The sequence below is a fragment of the Hirundo rustica genome, chromosome 7 (assembly GCF_015227805.2).
Source record: "Hirundo rustica isolate bHirRus1 chromosome 7, bHirRus1.pri.v3, whole genome shotgun sequence".
In the NCBI taxonomy this organism is placed as follows: domain Eukaryota; kingdom Metazoa; phylum Chordata; class Aves; order Passeriformes; family Hirundinidae; genus Hirundo; species Hirundo rustica.
This window is the reverse complement of record NC_053456.1, coordinates 20,373,008-20,390,170: the sequence shown is the minus strand read 5'-3', so window position 1 is coordinate 20,390,170 and position 17,163 is coordinate 20,373,008. Positions and strand designations below refer to the sequence as shown.

Here is a 17,163-nt window from a genome sequence, read left to right as displayed (position 1 = left end):
AGCAAGCAGGTGATAAATCTTGAATCTGGCTCAGCTACAACTAGAGTAGCATAACTTCAATTTCCAGCATCCCACCTATCCCCTTTACTTGTGATTTCTCACCTTCTGTTCTAGAGAGAGATAACTACCAGAAGCTAGGCCTATTGTTTCTGAGAGGGATTATGCATGTGGGCTACAGAACAAAACCCACAGAATTACATGCAGTTTAATTAATGAGAAAAGGATTAATTCTTAATGGCTTTAACAGCACTCCAAAATGTTCAGGAATGACAGGGATCGAGGTGCAACACAGATGTGTATGATTTGAACAAAGCTCATACAGTTGGCATTAAGTTGAATTCTTTATTAAAAAGACTCTGTATCTGAAATGTAAGATTCACTCCCCTCCCGATCTTCCCCTGTATGTTCTGGTTTGTCTTTGATTAACATATTCTGGTTATGATGTTTATGTTACAGTGTGATTTCCAGTTATTACAAAAACGAGGCCCAAAGCATATCACAAATGCAAAGGTATTTTCAAAAACTGTTAATTCCACTTATTCTTACTTACTCCTGAGAAGGTAGCTTATACTGTTGAAGTAATAGAGATGCCCTATTACAGACAGTTTTTAAAAATCTGTTTATTAAAATAGTTTCCATTTACAGCTGTACCTGACATACCCAAGTCTGAGATCTTACGAAGGCTAGAATGTTGATACTGCATTTTAGTATGACCTACAGAAATACAGGCAAATGCAAGACAGCATTTCTCTACTGTACACAAGCCATGCTATTTTTTAAATTCACAATGATCAGGGCAAGGTAAGTTTTTCACATCCATTATATATTCACATTACAACCAAAGAAATACAACCGATACCACATACCTGAGATACATTATACCAGCAGTAGCAGTTAAAAACGCTTTTATAAATTTTTTATCTCTGCAGAGATGTGTGATTTCTACAGCTGAAAAAAAACCCTTGATGTAGGCAGTGTACGTAGGCAACATATCTAACTTCGCAAAATGAAGCTTCAGCATGCTTGAGATAAAAGAAAGTGCCATACAGTTGCAGAGGTATAGCAATGAGCCTGATAGGAGTTTTTCATTAATCTGCAGAAGAATGTTCCAGTGAGCTTTTTCAATAGTTTTTGTAATAAAATTTCATAATAATACAAATTAATACCAGATGTGATAGCCATTGCATTGATCCCTATATAAACTAAAATAATTGCTCCTTTACTAGCTCTGAAAGCAGTCATAAATAGAAAATGTAACAAATGAAATGTGACCTTTGTAAGTGCAGGTTTGGGGGTTTTGGTGACTATTGGTTTTTTAATTTCAGAAAAGCCTAAATACACTGAACTTTGTTACAACACTTAAAATTACTTCCACGTATCAAAGTGGCTGAACATCTTGGTATAAATTAGGTCTTTTAAATTCCCTTTTGACAAACCTGCTTCTTAGGAGCTGCTGTGGAAAAAGCTACATACTGCGAAAGGTGGTCATGTCCTTTGGCTCACTGCTTGGCACACACCAGTCATCGGCTTCATGGTTTGCTTTATAATGTTTCCAGGCTGCTTTGTTGTATACAGGGAGTCTTTCAATTGATTCTGTAGATAACGCCTGTAAAGAGAAAAGGCTGTAGCTGATGATTCTTTTCAACTGAAGTTATCATAACAGAACAAGGAGTTCCATTAGCAGTTCAGATTAGAGTTGCTGCTAATATAAAATGGTAGAGTGTTACATCATACCTTGATGTAAATAACTGCATCTGTACCATAGCCTTCTAAGGAATAGAGCTTCAGGTCTCCTTGGAAGTACTGTGCATACAGACGTGATATGGGTAAGCCATAACCAAATCCAGCCTGATCGGGAGAAAAAGTACACTTCCATTAATTGCATGCATCAGTGGCATTTTCTGGTTTAACTTAATAAGTAAAATAAACTAAGCATGATGTTTGATAGTAACAGGAGTTCAGGTGTTAACTGTTATGCCCCTCCTCCAAAACTTATATACCAGAAGAATGCATGAATGATTGTGATAATGAGCAAACTGTTTGATTCCTTTGTTAGGCAGGGCTGGTAGATAACACTTCTTGTATTAGGTTAGAGAAAACTGTGCTGTGTCTGCATGACACCTCATGGAGCTACTAATCTTAAGTACTCAGTGTTCTTAAGTCAAATACCTTGAATTGTGAGTATGTATAAAAAAGGATCAAGACACAATGCCCACAAATTTGCAGCTTACACTGAAATTCTACCAAGGCCTGGCTGCAGTGGCAGGACAGAGCCCTAAAGTGTTACACGTGATTTTTTGTTTAAATACTAAATTTTAGAGGCAATCTCTCAGTGAGCATACACAACACTCCTCTGTAAAGATCTCGTGTTTAGTGACTTGCAGAGTCATCTACGTGCAGAACTACATATATTTTTAAATGATGCAATGTGGGAGAATAAATACAGGAAAGCTGTTCAGAGATTCTAATTTCTGAGAGCTTAGGCTTTATTTCTTTTGCATTTATTACATTCACATGAGACCAAAGTGGATTTTTCATATGCCCTGTCACATCTGTGTACCTTCATCCTTGCTGGGGCTGGTACAATTGACTACACAATACAAATGAACTACGGCCTTGATCTAAAGTCATTGCTATAATTATTCTTCCTTTCACTGAGTGGCTACAAAAATAATTCTGAATCCTGCTCTCACTGCAGTATTGCAGCATTGCTTGAGGTGGCTGATCTTTAGATTTAGTAGAGAAAAAGAGAATCCTGAACAAATTTAAATAATTTTTAGTATTTTATGCCATTTTCCAGTTATTTTTTGAAAAATAATTAAGCTTAAATTAAATAAAATATTACTTGATGTAATACCTATAAAATCAGTATTTCATAGCTATGGCTAAATGGTTTTTGTGACAGTTAGACCTGTCCACGATGCCAGGGTATAAAAGACTTGCATACCAGAGGTGTAGCTCGTGATGTCTCAACACGAGGACGTGGTGCTGTTGAATACATGTAGTTGAACAGTCTGTCAATTTTCCTCATAGGAACACCACCACCACGGTCACTCATCTGGAACAAGAAGGAGCATTTGGTTTTATCTCCCTGAATACATTTTTATAAAAGACAGCTCACTCAAACAATAAGACAGAGAAAGTTCATGTAAAGTATTATTTGAAGCTGTCCCTACTTTACAGATTTTCTTTAATTCTCATCTTCAACAATGACCAAAGAGAGATGAATCCTTCCCTTTCATCCCTTATCCAAGCCATTAAATAAAGTACTGCCTTAAGAAGCATTCATAATCTCTTGGAGGAAAGGAAATTCTGCTTGAATTGTGCATTGCTTTTATCTTGTTCATAACACACTTCTGTCTGAAATCATTATATATACCTTTTAGCAAATGCTAGGTTCTCTGTGTGTTTTATCCTTATTCCTCAAGAATACTGCCATTTAAATACAATTTACTAAAACCTATTACTTGAAGGAGTAAGTCAAAAGAGTTGTTTTACTACAGTTTAGTTAGAACTATGAAGAACCCAGTGTTTGCAGTTGGCCTCTGAAATCAAACATGGATGTTGTACAGAAAAAGAAGAAACTGCACGCTGTACCTCAGGAAGTCTGTTTTGTGTGGAATATACAATATATATTTCCCTTTCTTCAGTTATTTCACACTTGTATAGCTCTGCCATTGTCACTTGGAAAATGCTGATGTTACAATTTATAAAGATGCTAGTTCATTTTTAGTTGTGGTTGCTTCTAAGCTAGGCAAGACACAGGGAAGTACAGGATGCCATTGCAGAGCTCTCAGTGTGACTGCAGCCTCTTCAGGAGGCAGTATGTGAAATTCCATAAGGGTTTTTTACTTATATACATCATCACATACAATCTATTGATGGAACCAGATCACCAGCTCAAGTTACTAATATGCTGCTCATGACAGGAGAAAAAAACCCAATCAAAATAACCTTCAGAATAGTAAAAAAAAAAAATTAGTACCTTCACAGTTAAATCCTCATTTCCCAACGTGATGTGTACATGAATTGCAGGATAAATGCATCGATCGGCATTATGTTCCATGGTGGCTCTCATTGCATTCTGTAATTTTCAAGTACAACTTAAATCCTATTCACTTTGTATATTATCTTAGAATAGCAATTTAGCAGTTACTTTTATCATGTATTTAAGAAACAGAAAAATGTATATTGGTTTAAATTTTTTTTTAATATATTCCTGGTTTATTCAGTATCAGTATATATTTAGTTTATTAGAATAGAGAGACTTGAAATATTTAATCTTTTTAAAAGAAACATGAATAGTTTAATGTACAGCGTTTGTTTTCTAGAATTCTTTATAATGCACATAGTACGTGCAATATGACACAAAGTCCAAGAAAAGTCTAGGACTAAACTGCTTGAAGAAAGCTCTATAGGACCTGTTACACATTTTACCAGATTTGAAGATACACAATTTATGGGGTATCTTATTCTCGCTTGCTTTATTAACTAATGTCTTCATACATTTTAATATTTAAGCTGTCTATTCAGAAGGTATTCAGTGGCTGGGTAGAAGAGATACGTCTTCCAAAGCTGTTCATTTTCTATGCAATTACTGTTTCTCTAATAGTACAGGGCAGCTGTGTTGCTGCAGTCAAATGGCAAGAGGTTTGCACTTGCAAAAACACACTACGATCTAGAATCGGTTCAAAAAGTCAAAGCAATACAATCTCAGTAAACAAAGATGTATGAAAGAATTGTGTCATTAATGGTAAGTGCACAGACCTTGAAAAGTTCAAAAACCATGTGGTAGAGATGTGATGGCACATACACCACTTGCATGGGCTGTCCTGGTGACTTAACTGGAGAGAAGAGAGTCTAAATAACTAAATAGCAAATGAGGTATCTTTTATTCATTCTCACAGTAATTCAAAATGTAAATTTGTATTGTTAAATTTAAAGAAGGAAAATTTAAACAGAAATCTTTTGAAAAATTGTATGTTAATCAAAAGTCATAATCGAGATTTTCAAATGTTGCTTGCTGCTTTAGAAATGAATCTTAAAAGCCACTGTGGGATCACTGACCAGGGCATCTCACAGTTGCTTTCGAGTAACTCCTCACAGGTATCACAAAGATTGAATCTCATATAAATCTTCACATGTCACGAGAAGTGCAGAGAGGGTGAGATGCAGTAATGTCAGGTGAAGACATATGAAATCTTAGCAAGGGAAGGAGCTTGCTAAATTTGTTACATTAACAGCTGTAGAATCAAAAACTTTTACTCATGTCAGTTTTCTCATTAAAGGGAGGAATAGGGAAAGCATTCTTCCAGACTTAAAAAACTCCAATTTGTGACAGTAGATACAGAGAACACATGAACTACGTGGAAAGCAGAACATTTCACCACCAGCTCCTTTAGAATAAGACATAGTGACGTTCAAGAGCATGCCTTGTCCGCATTCACTTACCATTCAACTCTTCAAGGACAAGTTCTGGACAGCTCATGTAATATAAATCACAAAGTCTCTTGGCATTTTCATAGCCATCTATAATAAAAACCACAGGAAGTTACATTTCTCCCTGCCACTTCTTTAGAGTCTGCCAGAAAACAAAATTTGAAAGTACTGTGCACTGCCAGGGAGATTTGTATTTTTTTCAGAAAAACTGCATTTACAGGAAAAAGAAACAAAATTGTATTTCACGTCAAATAAAACTTCTGCTCCAGGTAGGAAATAACAAAACAATATATTCATACCAGGATGTGTATTATAGACATTCCTGTAAGTTTTCAGGATTCTTGTTCTTATAATTTGAATTTACCTCTGATAACTTCAACAACGTTGCAGTTAGGATCAATGCTTCCAATGTGTTTTGGATGAGCTGGATTAATTTTCCCACCAAATAGTAAAGCTGCCAAAAGAGAAAACAACATTTAATATCCAGCATAACTTTATAATTTTAGTTTGTGTCTTCAGTTTTACTAAGTAAAAAGTATATAGGCAATCTGTAATTTCAGTCCTCACCATACTGAAAAGCCCACTATTAATAAATATTTTAGTAATTGTATTAAAAATGAGTTATAAATGGCAAGGCTGACAGAATACTCCTAAGTGGCACTTTAGTACGTATTAGGCACTTAAACCTTAAAGGAAAATACAGTTGACATGGTACAGATATCATTTCCCCTCCTTTCTACACTGGCACTTACAGTGTTGATTAAGGAGCATTCTGATTGAAATGCGACTCATGTAGAAGCGATCTAAAAAGTACTGCACATTCTGTGAGGTCACGGGATCAATGCCAAAGCTTTCCTTGTACTCTATTACTCCTTGAGCCATCGTAGGAATTACATCATTGTGGCGATTCCGGATTTTTATCACGGTATCTGTAAAACTGAAATGAATACATTGTTAGTATTTCACTTTCAAGGGAACTTAATACTCTGGCAAACAGTGTCTGTCTACAAAAATGCAGACTTACCTACAAAAATATCACACGTCTGCCTACTGCAGTAAGAAGGCAGGTCAGTTTTCACAACGTGTTTCAGGTGACTAGTGTTGAAACAATCAGTAATCCACTATTTTGACAACTTACAGAATTATTATTTATTTATTATCTTGATTCTGCCAAGAATCAAGATAATAAATAAAGATATTAAGATATCATTATCTTGGTATACACCAAGAGAAAGAGAAACCTGTGCCAAGTGTTTTCATGCAGGAAAACCCATGCCTGTCAAATGGCACTTATGGTCAGCTAGCACTGATGAGGGCATTCTACAGAATGACATCATACTGAAGTGCTTAATTCCCTGGTTTAATGTACCCTCTTTTTAGGGACCAGGCATGACATTGCTGCAATTCTTCTGCAAAGATCTGAGATAGGAATATTTTTTTCAGCTATTCTTTTCTTGCCAGTTCTTCCATACAATATTAACAAGATATAACATGTGACAGCAAAGCCTTACCTGTGAATAGCCCCTGAATCTTCTGAGCTTTTGTCCTTAAAGTCAAGAATCTCCTGAAGACTTTGGACATACCTTTCAATGAAACAAACAGGATAAAGATCAATTCTAATATGCCTCCCCAGATCGTTCTGGTTAGCAATTTGTGGTCTTCCAATGTTGGGAATTTCCAAATCATTCTACCCATCTCCCTGTGAATTTTGTTAGATTCCTTTGAATCCATTTATGATGTTTTCTTCCAAAATTTCCGGAGCAATAAATTCCACAATCTGATTAGAATGCATAAAATATCATCTTTGTGTTTTAAACCCAGTAGGTGATCACTTATTTGCAGCCTCAGCATGTTTCTGTTAGTAGAAAAATCTTTCCATTTGTTAATGATTTAAGTATTTCTGCCATTCCTTTCCTTAGATACGTATTTTCCAAGCTGAAGAATTCCATTTGGTTTCTCCTCACGTAGAAATTGTTCCAACCCTCTGATTATCCCTCTTGGTCTTTTCTGTTCAGGATGGAGCTGCATGCAATTCAGGGGAATAATGGGCTAACACAGTAGTACAATTATATTCTTCCCCATTTGTTATTTAGTTCCTAGCACTATTTTCCTTCTTGCCATCAACTGACATATCCAGAAAAATATTCCCAATAGAATCAAAATTTCTTTTTCCATTGCAAGCCAAGCAAGCACACAGGGAGAGGAAGCTCTTCCCTGTGTTCTACTTTGCATTTGCCCAAATGGAATTAATTTCCCATTTGATCAGTGTCATCTAGTATCATGAGAACGTAAGCATTTCTGTTTCATTAAGAGCCATCATCTTCATTGATAGCTCTTTTCATCTTCAGTCATCTACTCAGTCTCACGGGCAGATTTTGGCAGATAACTTTAAAAGCCTTTACAGAAATCCTTGTGCCTTTAGCAGTTGCCAAGAAATCTGTTTTGCTTTCATATTTAAAGAGTTTATGCCTAAGTTGCTTACTTTACTTTTCAAATAATGTCTTTTTTACTTTAGTACCTTCATGTTCTCTCTCTTGTTTTATGTTTTGCCTTTGGGAACTTCATATTAATTTTTTTTCATATTTTCTATACCTTTACTCTCAATCTGCAATAACCTGTCTTGTAAACGGTTTCTGCTATGTTTTGCAAACATTTTGTGCCTTAGTCTGCTTCTGTTGCTTTCTTCAACTAGCTTCTTCACTTTTAGGTAAGTTCCTTATTAAACACTGTTCTGGTGGATTTTTGGTTTAAAAAAAAATTATTCCTCATACACGAGTATGTGCAATACTTAATGACTTTTTAATTCCCTTGTGGGTTCTCTAATGCTCCTAAATGTTTTTTTCCCCCACATCTGTAAATTTAGTTTCTGGCCACACCGGTATATTTAACATCTCAGTATAAACAAGCGGTGTTCATGTAACAAGCCTATGAGCGTTCTTTCGGTAGAAGAGAGTGAATTCCTCCAACCTGTGTATATGCAGAAGGTGACCCTTCGAGGAATGGAGTGTCACTGTTCTTACCAGCTCTGCACCAGCTGAACTGAAGGTGTTCTTAGGAGGTTGTCTGGAAGCAAGCTTATTTCCTTCATTATGTTTGCCAACCTCACAGGCAACTCTTGTCGCAGAAACATAAACGAAGTCTTCTCACAAGCATTTTCAGATCCTGAGACCAATATGACATCAGAATGAAGTCAGTACTGATGGCAGAGAACTACACACACTTAGCTTCTTGCATAAGAGGCCTATATCTTGATTTCAAAGCTGACTCAGCCAGGCTGGTAAGACAGTGCTTCTTTCATGGCAGCAGCCCACTTGTATTTCAAAATTTATCACATATTGAAATCTTCTGTTGTAGTAATGAGAATCTTCAATATATAAACAGAAACTAATGCAACAGTTACAGACCTAGGCTGTTCAACTTTAAATATGGCTTCTATCCATGTATATTGTTCATTATATTTGCAGCAAACATTGGCTCTAACCAGCACTGATCAAATAGTATGTCATTCTGAGCATGCCAGAGAAGCAAATGAACCAGCACAGGAAACTATTTATGAGAAGGATGCTTGAGAAAGTATCAGAGTCCCATACACCCTGCTTTTCATCACTGATCTTAGTGAATTAGCATAACTCACCCTCAAACACTTTCAGAAAATAAATTCAATAATATTGATCTCATTTTCAATTAAATCTGTTGGAGTTTAAATTCATTCTTACAGGAACAGAAGTCAGGTGAGTGAATAGTGAGAAAGAAACAAAAGTAGGACAACTACTCTGCTTAGCCATTAGGCTACAAATGCATTTAATTTTTTACATTTTTAAAAGCTAGAATTGAAAATACTGCCTGTTTTGGTAACTGACCTGTCCTTTTGAAAGAACAAGTGTCATCTGTGGGGGTGGCAGTTAAATGTGATTATTAAAATCAAGACCTGCCTTTACTCCCACTAAGCTTGTGTTCTTAGGCAAAAGGAGGTGCAGCATGGTGAAGAGACTCAGAAGTGCTGTACTCCATTCTCAGCCAGACTTCTTTCGAGACTTAAAGGCTGCCACATAAACAGCATCTGAGCCTCCTGACCTGCCCATCTGCTGCAATGAAGTGCACACTTCAGGTCTGGTGTTTCAAAATGGGTATCTCCTAAAAATTAACTCCTGTGTTACTGCTCAATTCACTCCTTCCATTTGGCAAGGGGAAGTTGGGGAAGAAGATTAAAGGAGGGGATGAGGAAAGAAAAAAGGAAGCTGGGAGTGCCTTAAACATGAAAACTCTTCACCGAATTGAAACAGAGCAGTTTACTTTGAAGCATGCAGACTCAGACAAATAATAAACTACTTTGATGAAAGAATGTCAGTTAATAAAAAAGAGAATAATTTACAAAAAACTCTTCCACAATGGCACTTACCAGCGTTATGCACTGTCTACGTATGACCTCTGCCTAGAAACCTTTTGTTCTTCCCCCTAGTCAGATTGCATTTCAGGTATGACTGTTATTGGCCTTTCCCTTTTCTTGGGTAAAATTCTAAGAACAAATCAGATTGGACATACTAGAGTGTAAATATAATCTTTAAATGCCTCATATACTCAAAAAATTACATTTCACAAAGTAGTTTTTATATCTGAAGGCCTTATCTTTGCAATCTTGGGTCAAATACGGAAGGCAGTATAGGGCAGGCAAATCGAACAGGCAAATGACTCTATTCCCCTGTGCAGCTACAGTCTGTATCTAGGCAAAGAATGGGTAAAACTCCTGCAGAAAATAGTGGTCCTGTAACCCAAGAACAGACCTAAGCTTGCTCACAGAATATTTCATTTTTTAAAGTTAGCTCTACCAGATTTTATTATTTCCTCTTTGACTGCACTCACTCTTGCAAAAGGAGAAAAAAAAAAAAATCCTTAACGAAAACACCATCAGATTATAATAGCTATTATGAGAATGTATTATAGACAATTACTGTCTCTGTCTTGCACTCTTTTATTTCTGTTATTAGTTTTTACGCTCTGTGATTAAATCCTTAAGCAACAGAGAGAAAAAAATACTGTAGAAGTTTTCAAAATTATTTTTACCTTATGATCAGGTACTAAGAGCAAAAAGTAGCATATCTTGACAATAGTGTGCATTGAAAATAAACACTGATTTTATGGTAAGCGTTTTATCAGTAGTGGTAAAATAATACAGGTCAAAGCAAACTCTGAATTGCAAGATTCTTTGCTTAAAAGTACAGTAGCAACAGAACATATGGCAGCGTTCTTGTAGGAATCTGGAGTTTTAAATGTCAGATACATTTTATTTCCATAAGTGAAATGTTGAATAGATGGGTGAAGTGACAGCAGATAACTGTGAGAAAGTCTTCTTTGTAAGTCTTCATGCTTATACAAAGTTTGGGGTTCTAGGATTAGTTCTCACCCATGTTTTAGTAGCAAAACTATAAAAAAAAATCACAAAACTTCTAACTAGTTAAATATGTAACACGTAAATATGTATGCACACCAAAGTGCCCTGGATACAGAAACACAACATATTATAGAATGGCTCCAACCTCAGGCTTTGAAAATATTTCTCAGCATGATGTACACAACCTTTCTCTATGTGGTCTTTGCTTTGAAGCAGAATAGTAGAGTTCCTGTGATCCCTCTGTTTCCAAGCTGACAGTCAAACCTGGAAGCATTAGGAGTGGTTTGGGTACTGAGTGCCACACTGAATATCCTGTTACTGATTTACTCATTTCCCAGACTCGATTCCAAATCCTCCAGGATGGCTCTTGGCGGCTGCATCCTGTTCCTTCTCTCACACCCCTTCTAAAACAGCAACATTTGGGTAGTATGTTTCTGTAGGGCACAGGCAAGTGACTGAGAAGTGATGACTGTTTGAGCCCCTCGGTGCCAGCTGAGGCCAAACGCTTCATGTGTTTGGAAGATGCCTTTAAAAGGCTGCATGCTGCTTAGCAAAAGGCTTAACCAGTCTCACCTGTCTGAGTCACTGCTCCAACGCCACCAGTTGTCACAGCTGTTCTCACCCCCTCCCCAACACTGCGGGTTCTGCAGGACAACACCCAACCACCCTGGTGGTGCCAAAAACTGAAGTTTTCAGCTGAATTTCAACCTTGTCATAGTTGCAGTCTCTGGGAATGAGCCAACTGGGCTCCCCTGCCCCAGAGGGAAGCAGAGCCCTTTTCTGCCCGAAAGCACAGCATTTAACAGACAGGCAACAGCCGGGCAGCGCTGACGGGGTGAGGGGTCGCGGCCCGCCCGCTCCTCACAGGCACCTGTGGGAGGAGGGGCAGCGGTCAAGGGCGGCTCGGCGGGGACTCACCGAAGTCCAGAAACTGCTTCATGGAGAGCGGCGAGGGGGAGAAGCGTGAGTAGAAGTCCACCTGCTGCGGGATGTTGCTCGGGGAGGCGCTGCCCGAGGCAGCGCCACGCAGAAGGGCGCGCAGCAGCCTCATGGTGCAGCTCCGGCCGCCTAGCTCAGCTCAGCCCGGCCCGGCCGCCATTTCCCGCCGCGCCGCGCCGCGCCGCTCCCCCGGCCCCTGCCCAGGCCGCGGCCGCCTCCGCCGCGCCGCCGGGAGGAGGTGCCCGAGGGCGGTGGGTGTCTCCGCCCGGCCCAGCCCCGCTGCGCCGCGGGGCGGGGGAGAGGGCGGCTCTGAGGGAGCGGACCGGGGGTGCTCGGAGCCGCGCGGCAGCGCCTGAGGCGGACGCTCAGCTGTCCCCGGAGCCTTGGGGGCCCGACGGGAGAAGGCGACGCTCGCTTCGTGGAGGAGCTCGGCCAGGGACAGGTACGCGCGTTACGGGTGCCGGTGCCGCCGCCTGCCCGGCGAAGGGCTGCGGGCGCGCCCCGCCCACGGGCGGGGAGCCCTGAGGGGGCCCCCGGAGGAGCTGTGGGTGCGGGGGCCGCGGCGAGGCCGAGAGGTGCCTGTGCACCAGCGGCTCCCGCCGGGCACCCGTGCGGGATCGGCTCAGCCGGGGCTCCCCCTCGCCCTGGGATGGGGCCGTGGCGGGCGGAAGGGACTCGGCTCCCGGCGTGGGTGACCCGCGGGCGCGGGCTGGAACGGGAAACTGCAGAGACTCACAGAAGCGCCGGCGTTGTCCATAGGGCCGGCGGGAGGGCAGAGCCTCAGCCGAGGGCATTGGCCAGGCTTAAACAGCTGTGTGTATTCTCGCTATCGCGCCTGTGCCTGCCCAGCTGCAGGGTGGGCTGGGGTTTCCTTCAGTTACCAAACAAAAGATAATTTAAAAAGCACAGAGGAAGAATAAGGCTTCTGCCTTTACAGATGCACTCCTTATCGGTCAGCAATGAGTACAATATGTGTCTGTATTGGTAGAAGACCGCTTGGACCGTGTGTCACAGTGAATCACTTTACTGCCTGCTAAAATGCAACATGTGAGGTACCAAACTGTATTGGATGGTTTGTTGCCCTGCTCTGGTAGAAATATCTCGAATACTAACAAAAAAAAAAGTTGTTAAGAGTGATTATAAGTATTTCTGATAAACTTACTGCAGTCTAGATGTTAAAGACATTTTTGACACTAGGCTCTCATCTCCATCAGATCTATTGGTACAGATAAATGTTGATACCTGATAGCTCGAGCTAGGTGACTCAAAAGAGGGGCCCCCAGACAAAGAAATTCCTGGGCAATTATTACAGTCTAAACTCTGCACACACACAGCAGTGTGGATCAATAGCCATGTTGGAGTCTGGGCCCTTCTTGACCTTCATTGCTTTGCTGCTTTGTTACCAAGTGTTTGCCACGTGGTTATCTTCACATACTCTTAGGTCTGTTTCTGTGGTAGTTTCAGTCAGTTCTGTAGTCCGTGTTATAATGTGGTTGCTCCAGGTATTAATTTTTTAGTAATACTTAAATTAGTTTTGTCTTTTCTAACTATTAATAATGTTTAGGCTGTTAGTTGCAGGTTTCTGTGTTCCATCTTTGACTTACACAATATAGCCATATAGCTCAGCTTGCTATAACAATTCTAGCTACTTATGTCAAGCAAGCACTTAGCTAGTTTCAATAATTCCTACCTTTGTTTTGGTAAGCACGCCTTCTTTAATAATTTAGTATTTGATATGAGTTTAACCTCGTGCCCTAGCAGAGTTTAAAGGCAAGGTTCACTCTGTTAGTTACTGCGTAGGCCATAATTCAGACCACAGGCACAGAGGTGTGTACAAAGTTACTATGAAAAGTTCCCCTTGAGTTCAGTGGAATACATCAAAGCCATTTACATTTCTCAACAGGCAACAATTGGCTCTTCTCTTCTACTGCTAGAGGGCTGTAGGGGGATGGTCTTTCCAGTATGGCAGACTTGAGGGTTCGTGAACTCCAGCTGGTGTCCCAGCACAGCCTGCTGGGGTGTGGGAGACTTCAAAGGGCCTCTCTTGGTACTGCTCTTTATTGGGTCAGGAGATGCTTGCCTTTAGTCAAAAATATGTTTCCATCTTAGTCATAAACCAAGTTTGTAACCACCAGAAATTTTTAGGGAGAAAAGTGCAGTGACAGTGGTTCTGTTTTATTTGCACTGCTGCTGAGGGAGGTAACTCCTGAAATCATAGAGCAGGTCTGAGGCGGTGTGGGAGCGAATGCACCACCACATGTCTGAAGTCATTTCATGGTGCTCCTCAGAGTGACAATGTGGTCACCTTTTGCTTCTCTGCCTATAAACAGGCTAATCCTGTGTTCCAGTTGTAATCTGAGGGACATTTTTGGTTACCTAATTATTATGGTTTTGATAAATGTTAGTAATATGTATCAGGAAGGCCTCTGCAACAGTGCCATCCATATTCTCCACACTACACCATACTGAAATACTGTTCAATAAGAGGCATTATCCGAATTTACCTTTTGCATTTCAGTGGGCAAGGTGTCCTCATGACCTTCCTTTATAATTACTGTTAACAGTAGGTTGTACCCACAGTGCAGAGATATATATATATATAGTGTGGAATGTACTATAGTTACCATATTGATTAAAATAAAGAAAAAAAGTAAGGGTCTCCAGCCTGTGGGGAACTTTTTGATGTGTGAATCAAATTTGGTTCATGCTGGCAGTGGTTGCACATGTGAGAAGGATAAGCAATTCTTTGACGGTTAACCTGATCTCCAGTGGAGATGTGCTGGCATCATTACCAGTGCCATTCCTGAAAAGAGAAAACAACAATATCAACAGCGGATTATGCTCTGCATTAATTTGCTTTTTTTATTGTGGATACTTGTATTTGCCCTGTAAACTTACTAAAATCAGCTTTCAATGTTGTTTGGTTTCTTTAAACAAACCTTGTACCTATGTCTTGTCTGTGACATGATTGTGGGCATAGATACGCTGTGGCATCCACAAGAGCAGTTTTGATACAGTGTTGAGGGTTAAAAGACATACGGCAATCACATTAATCCGTTCAGTGCTTTGTTGGATTGCCCCCATTTAAGGTTGTCTTACTTATTTTTAATGTTGCATTGAAATACAGAAAACATTTGATTCAGTCATCCTCCAGATGCAGTTTCCTGAGCAGTAACTGTACCAATAGTGTGGGAGAATGAAGTAGGATTAGACTGCTTTTTACTGGTTTGTAATCCAAGCATACCTCAATCTCTATGCTGAAAACTGAATGGCCTGTTCTGCTCTGGCCAGGGAGTGGTGGCCAAGTGGGCAAACAGCCAGCTTGTCTGTCTCTGCAAGAGACAAATCTTCTACAAATTCAGCTTGTGGGAAGGTTTTGCCTATAGCTGCCTGTAGGCCACTCCAGGAACACCATGGAGTAGCTCGTGCTGCTCAAGTTTGTGATAGTTTGGGACTTGTACTTGAGAATTACTGTGCTCAAAACCATTTTATGATGGTCTCATGCTGTGAGCCAGCACTAGTTTAAAGCTGTGCCTACAAGTAGTACATGGAGTCTTTGTAAACTGTTGCAATTTCTTATGATGGCTCTGGATTGGCTTCATCTTTTAGATGTATATATTACTGTTTTGATGTTTTGTGTTTCAGCTTTACAGACATGCCTTAAAAACTGGCCTTCTGCCTAAAGTTATCTTTGGGCAGCAGTCCCCAGCCACAAGACGTGGCAGAGGCTGCCAGAGTTTAAATAAATCATTGTGCATTGTAAGCTAGAGACCATACACAGTAATGTAAACAGTGAGCACTTTTCTCAGGAAAAGTTGTGCAGGGTGAGCAGGCACAGAAGTAACTGTGGATAAAAGAATGGTGGATAACTCTTTAAATACTGTGTTCGGAGAAGAACCCCTCTGTTTACTGAATGGTATTTTCCTGTTCTTATTTAAACGATTGATCAGATCCTGATCCATGTAAACGTGTTCTGTTAGAATATTGGAGAAAATTTTGAATGTTCTTTCTCCCTTAAAACCTGTTTCTCTCATTGGTGACTTTCTAGGGGCTTGCTCTGATGTGATCCAGTGTGACAAGGGCCAGAGCTCCAGTGTATTAATTTCTGTAGATTCTTATGCAAACAAAAAAGGAGATGTGATATTTTTGTTATTTTGCATTTTTCCCACTCATATTCCTGCCTACTGGTGTTGCTGAAATTCTAATACATCTGGATCAATAATTTAAATGGGACAGAACAGTTCAGACATCAAAAGAACTGAAAATACAATGTTTAGTTGAATTTTTTTTTTTTTTTTAAGTTTTAGTGTTGCAGGGTGTTACATAGAAAGACTTTCTCATTTGTTAAGGTGACACTGGAAGTCATCAGTTCTTGGGTGCTGCATGTATTAGTACATTTTTTCATTTTCTTTAAGGTCCTCCAAAGTAGGTGCAGCTCAGATTAAGAAAAAAAGCTTTAGTTGCTGGTTATGAATATCCTTAGAATATTTCTTTCTTTTCTTTCAGTGATTTATATACTTGGCTGCAATGCCTGCCCTGGCTCATCTAGCCAGTGTCCCTTTTCAGCATGTGTACTTAACCTGCACAAATTGTTCTTAGGTTTGTTTTCATTCTTAGGTTTTTGGAGTAAGCTGAGCTTTTGCTGTGCTAAACAAATCCTTATGGTTACATTTGTTTATGTGGCTTTGGTCTCTTTTTTGTAGCGGTAGAAATAGAAATATATAAAAATGTGGTCAAGAATATGGAGAGGTTTCTATAAGAGTTATCAAACTAAAGCAGATTTAAGAACAGATGGATTTATTTTTATCCAGTGTATAATTAAACTGTGGAGTTTGTGAATTTTTGCCATGTGTGGCTTTGTGATTCAAGATTAGGAGGCAGCTGGAGAAATTTTATGAGTATCGTGGATGCTCTTAGTCATGCAGTTTAGTTTTAGCTAGTCCTGTGAGGAGCTATGTCCCTTATGGGTCTCTTCCAGTTTGAGATACTCTTAGGAAATATATACGGGACAAATATACTACAGCAAAAATATACTGCACAGCTACTGATGTTAAGCATTAACATTTTGGGGGAACAGGAACAGCAAAGTATTTTGTGGACATGGTGGAGAACTGTCAGCAGCTGTCAGAGGTGGGATGCTGGTCAGGTCCAGGATGGCTGTTCTTGTGTTGCTCCTCCTTGCTAAGCTAGAGTCAGCCAGAGTGCCTTGTAAGCAGGCTGGCAGTGATGTGCTTCTCGGCTCTGTACTGGGGTGCTGTGGTACTCCACATCAAGAAACCAGGCAGTATCCTGAAAACATTTCTTTTCATCAGCTTACCAGTTGCATTATTTTCTGTGTTACTAGCAAAAATACTTGACTTTTCTGTCTCTTCCTTCCCTATCCCCACAACACGCTG

The 17,163-nt window shown here is 39.9% G+C and overlaps 1 protein-coding gene and 1 long non-coding RNA gene across 3 annotated transcripts in view; one reads left to right on the top strand and one right to left on the bottom strand.

Moving 5' to 3' along the window:
• Positions 1 to 328: 328 nt before the first annotated feature.
• On the bottom strand, positions 329 to 11,995 carry PDK1 (pyruvate dehydrogenase kinase 1). Its single transcript, XM_040069205.2, has 11 exons — positions 11,747 to 11,995; positions 8,460 to 8,601; positions 6,951 to 7,022; positions 6,192 to 6,376; positions 5,804 to 5,893; positions 5,452 to 5,529; positions 4,768 to 4,844; positions 3,986 to 4,084; positions 2,948 to 3,058; positions 1,735 to 1,848; positions 329 to 1,606 (listed from the first exon to the last, which is right to left on the bottom strand). Exons 1-11 carry the CDS (start codon positions 11,877 to 11,879, stop codon positions 1,466 to 1,468), a joined length of 1,242 nt encoding a protein of 413 aa, XP_039925139.1. The 5' UTR covers positions 11,880 to 11,995; the 3' UTR covers positions 329 to 1,465.
• Positions 11,996 to 12,068: 73 nt separating this feature from the next.
• Positions 12,069 to 17,163, top strand: part of LOC120754920 (uncharacterized) — a 33,474-nt gene continuing 28,379 nt past the window's right edge. Inside the window, exon 1 of one of the 2 annotated variants that reach the window (XR_009208028.1) lies at positions 12,069 to 12,209. This is a non-coding gene — a long non-coding RNA (uncharacterized LOC120754920). The remainder of the gene's footprint in view (positions 12,210 to 17,163) is intronic. The other variant, XR_005701604.2, reaches the window with a different exon arrangement.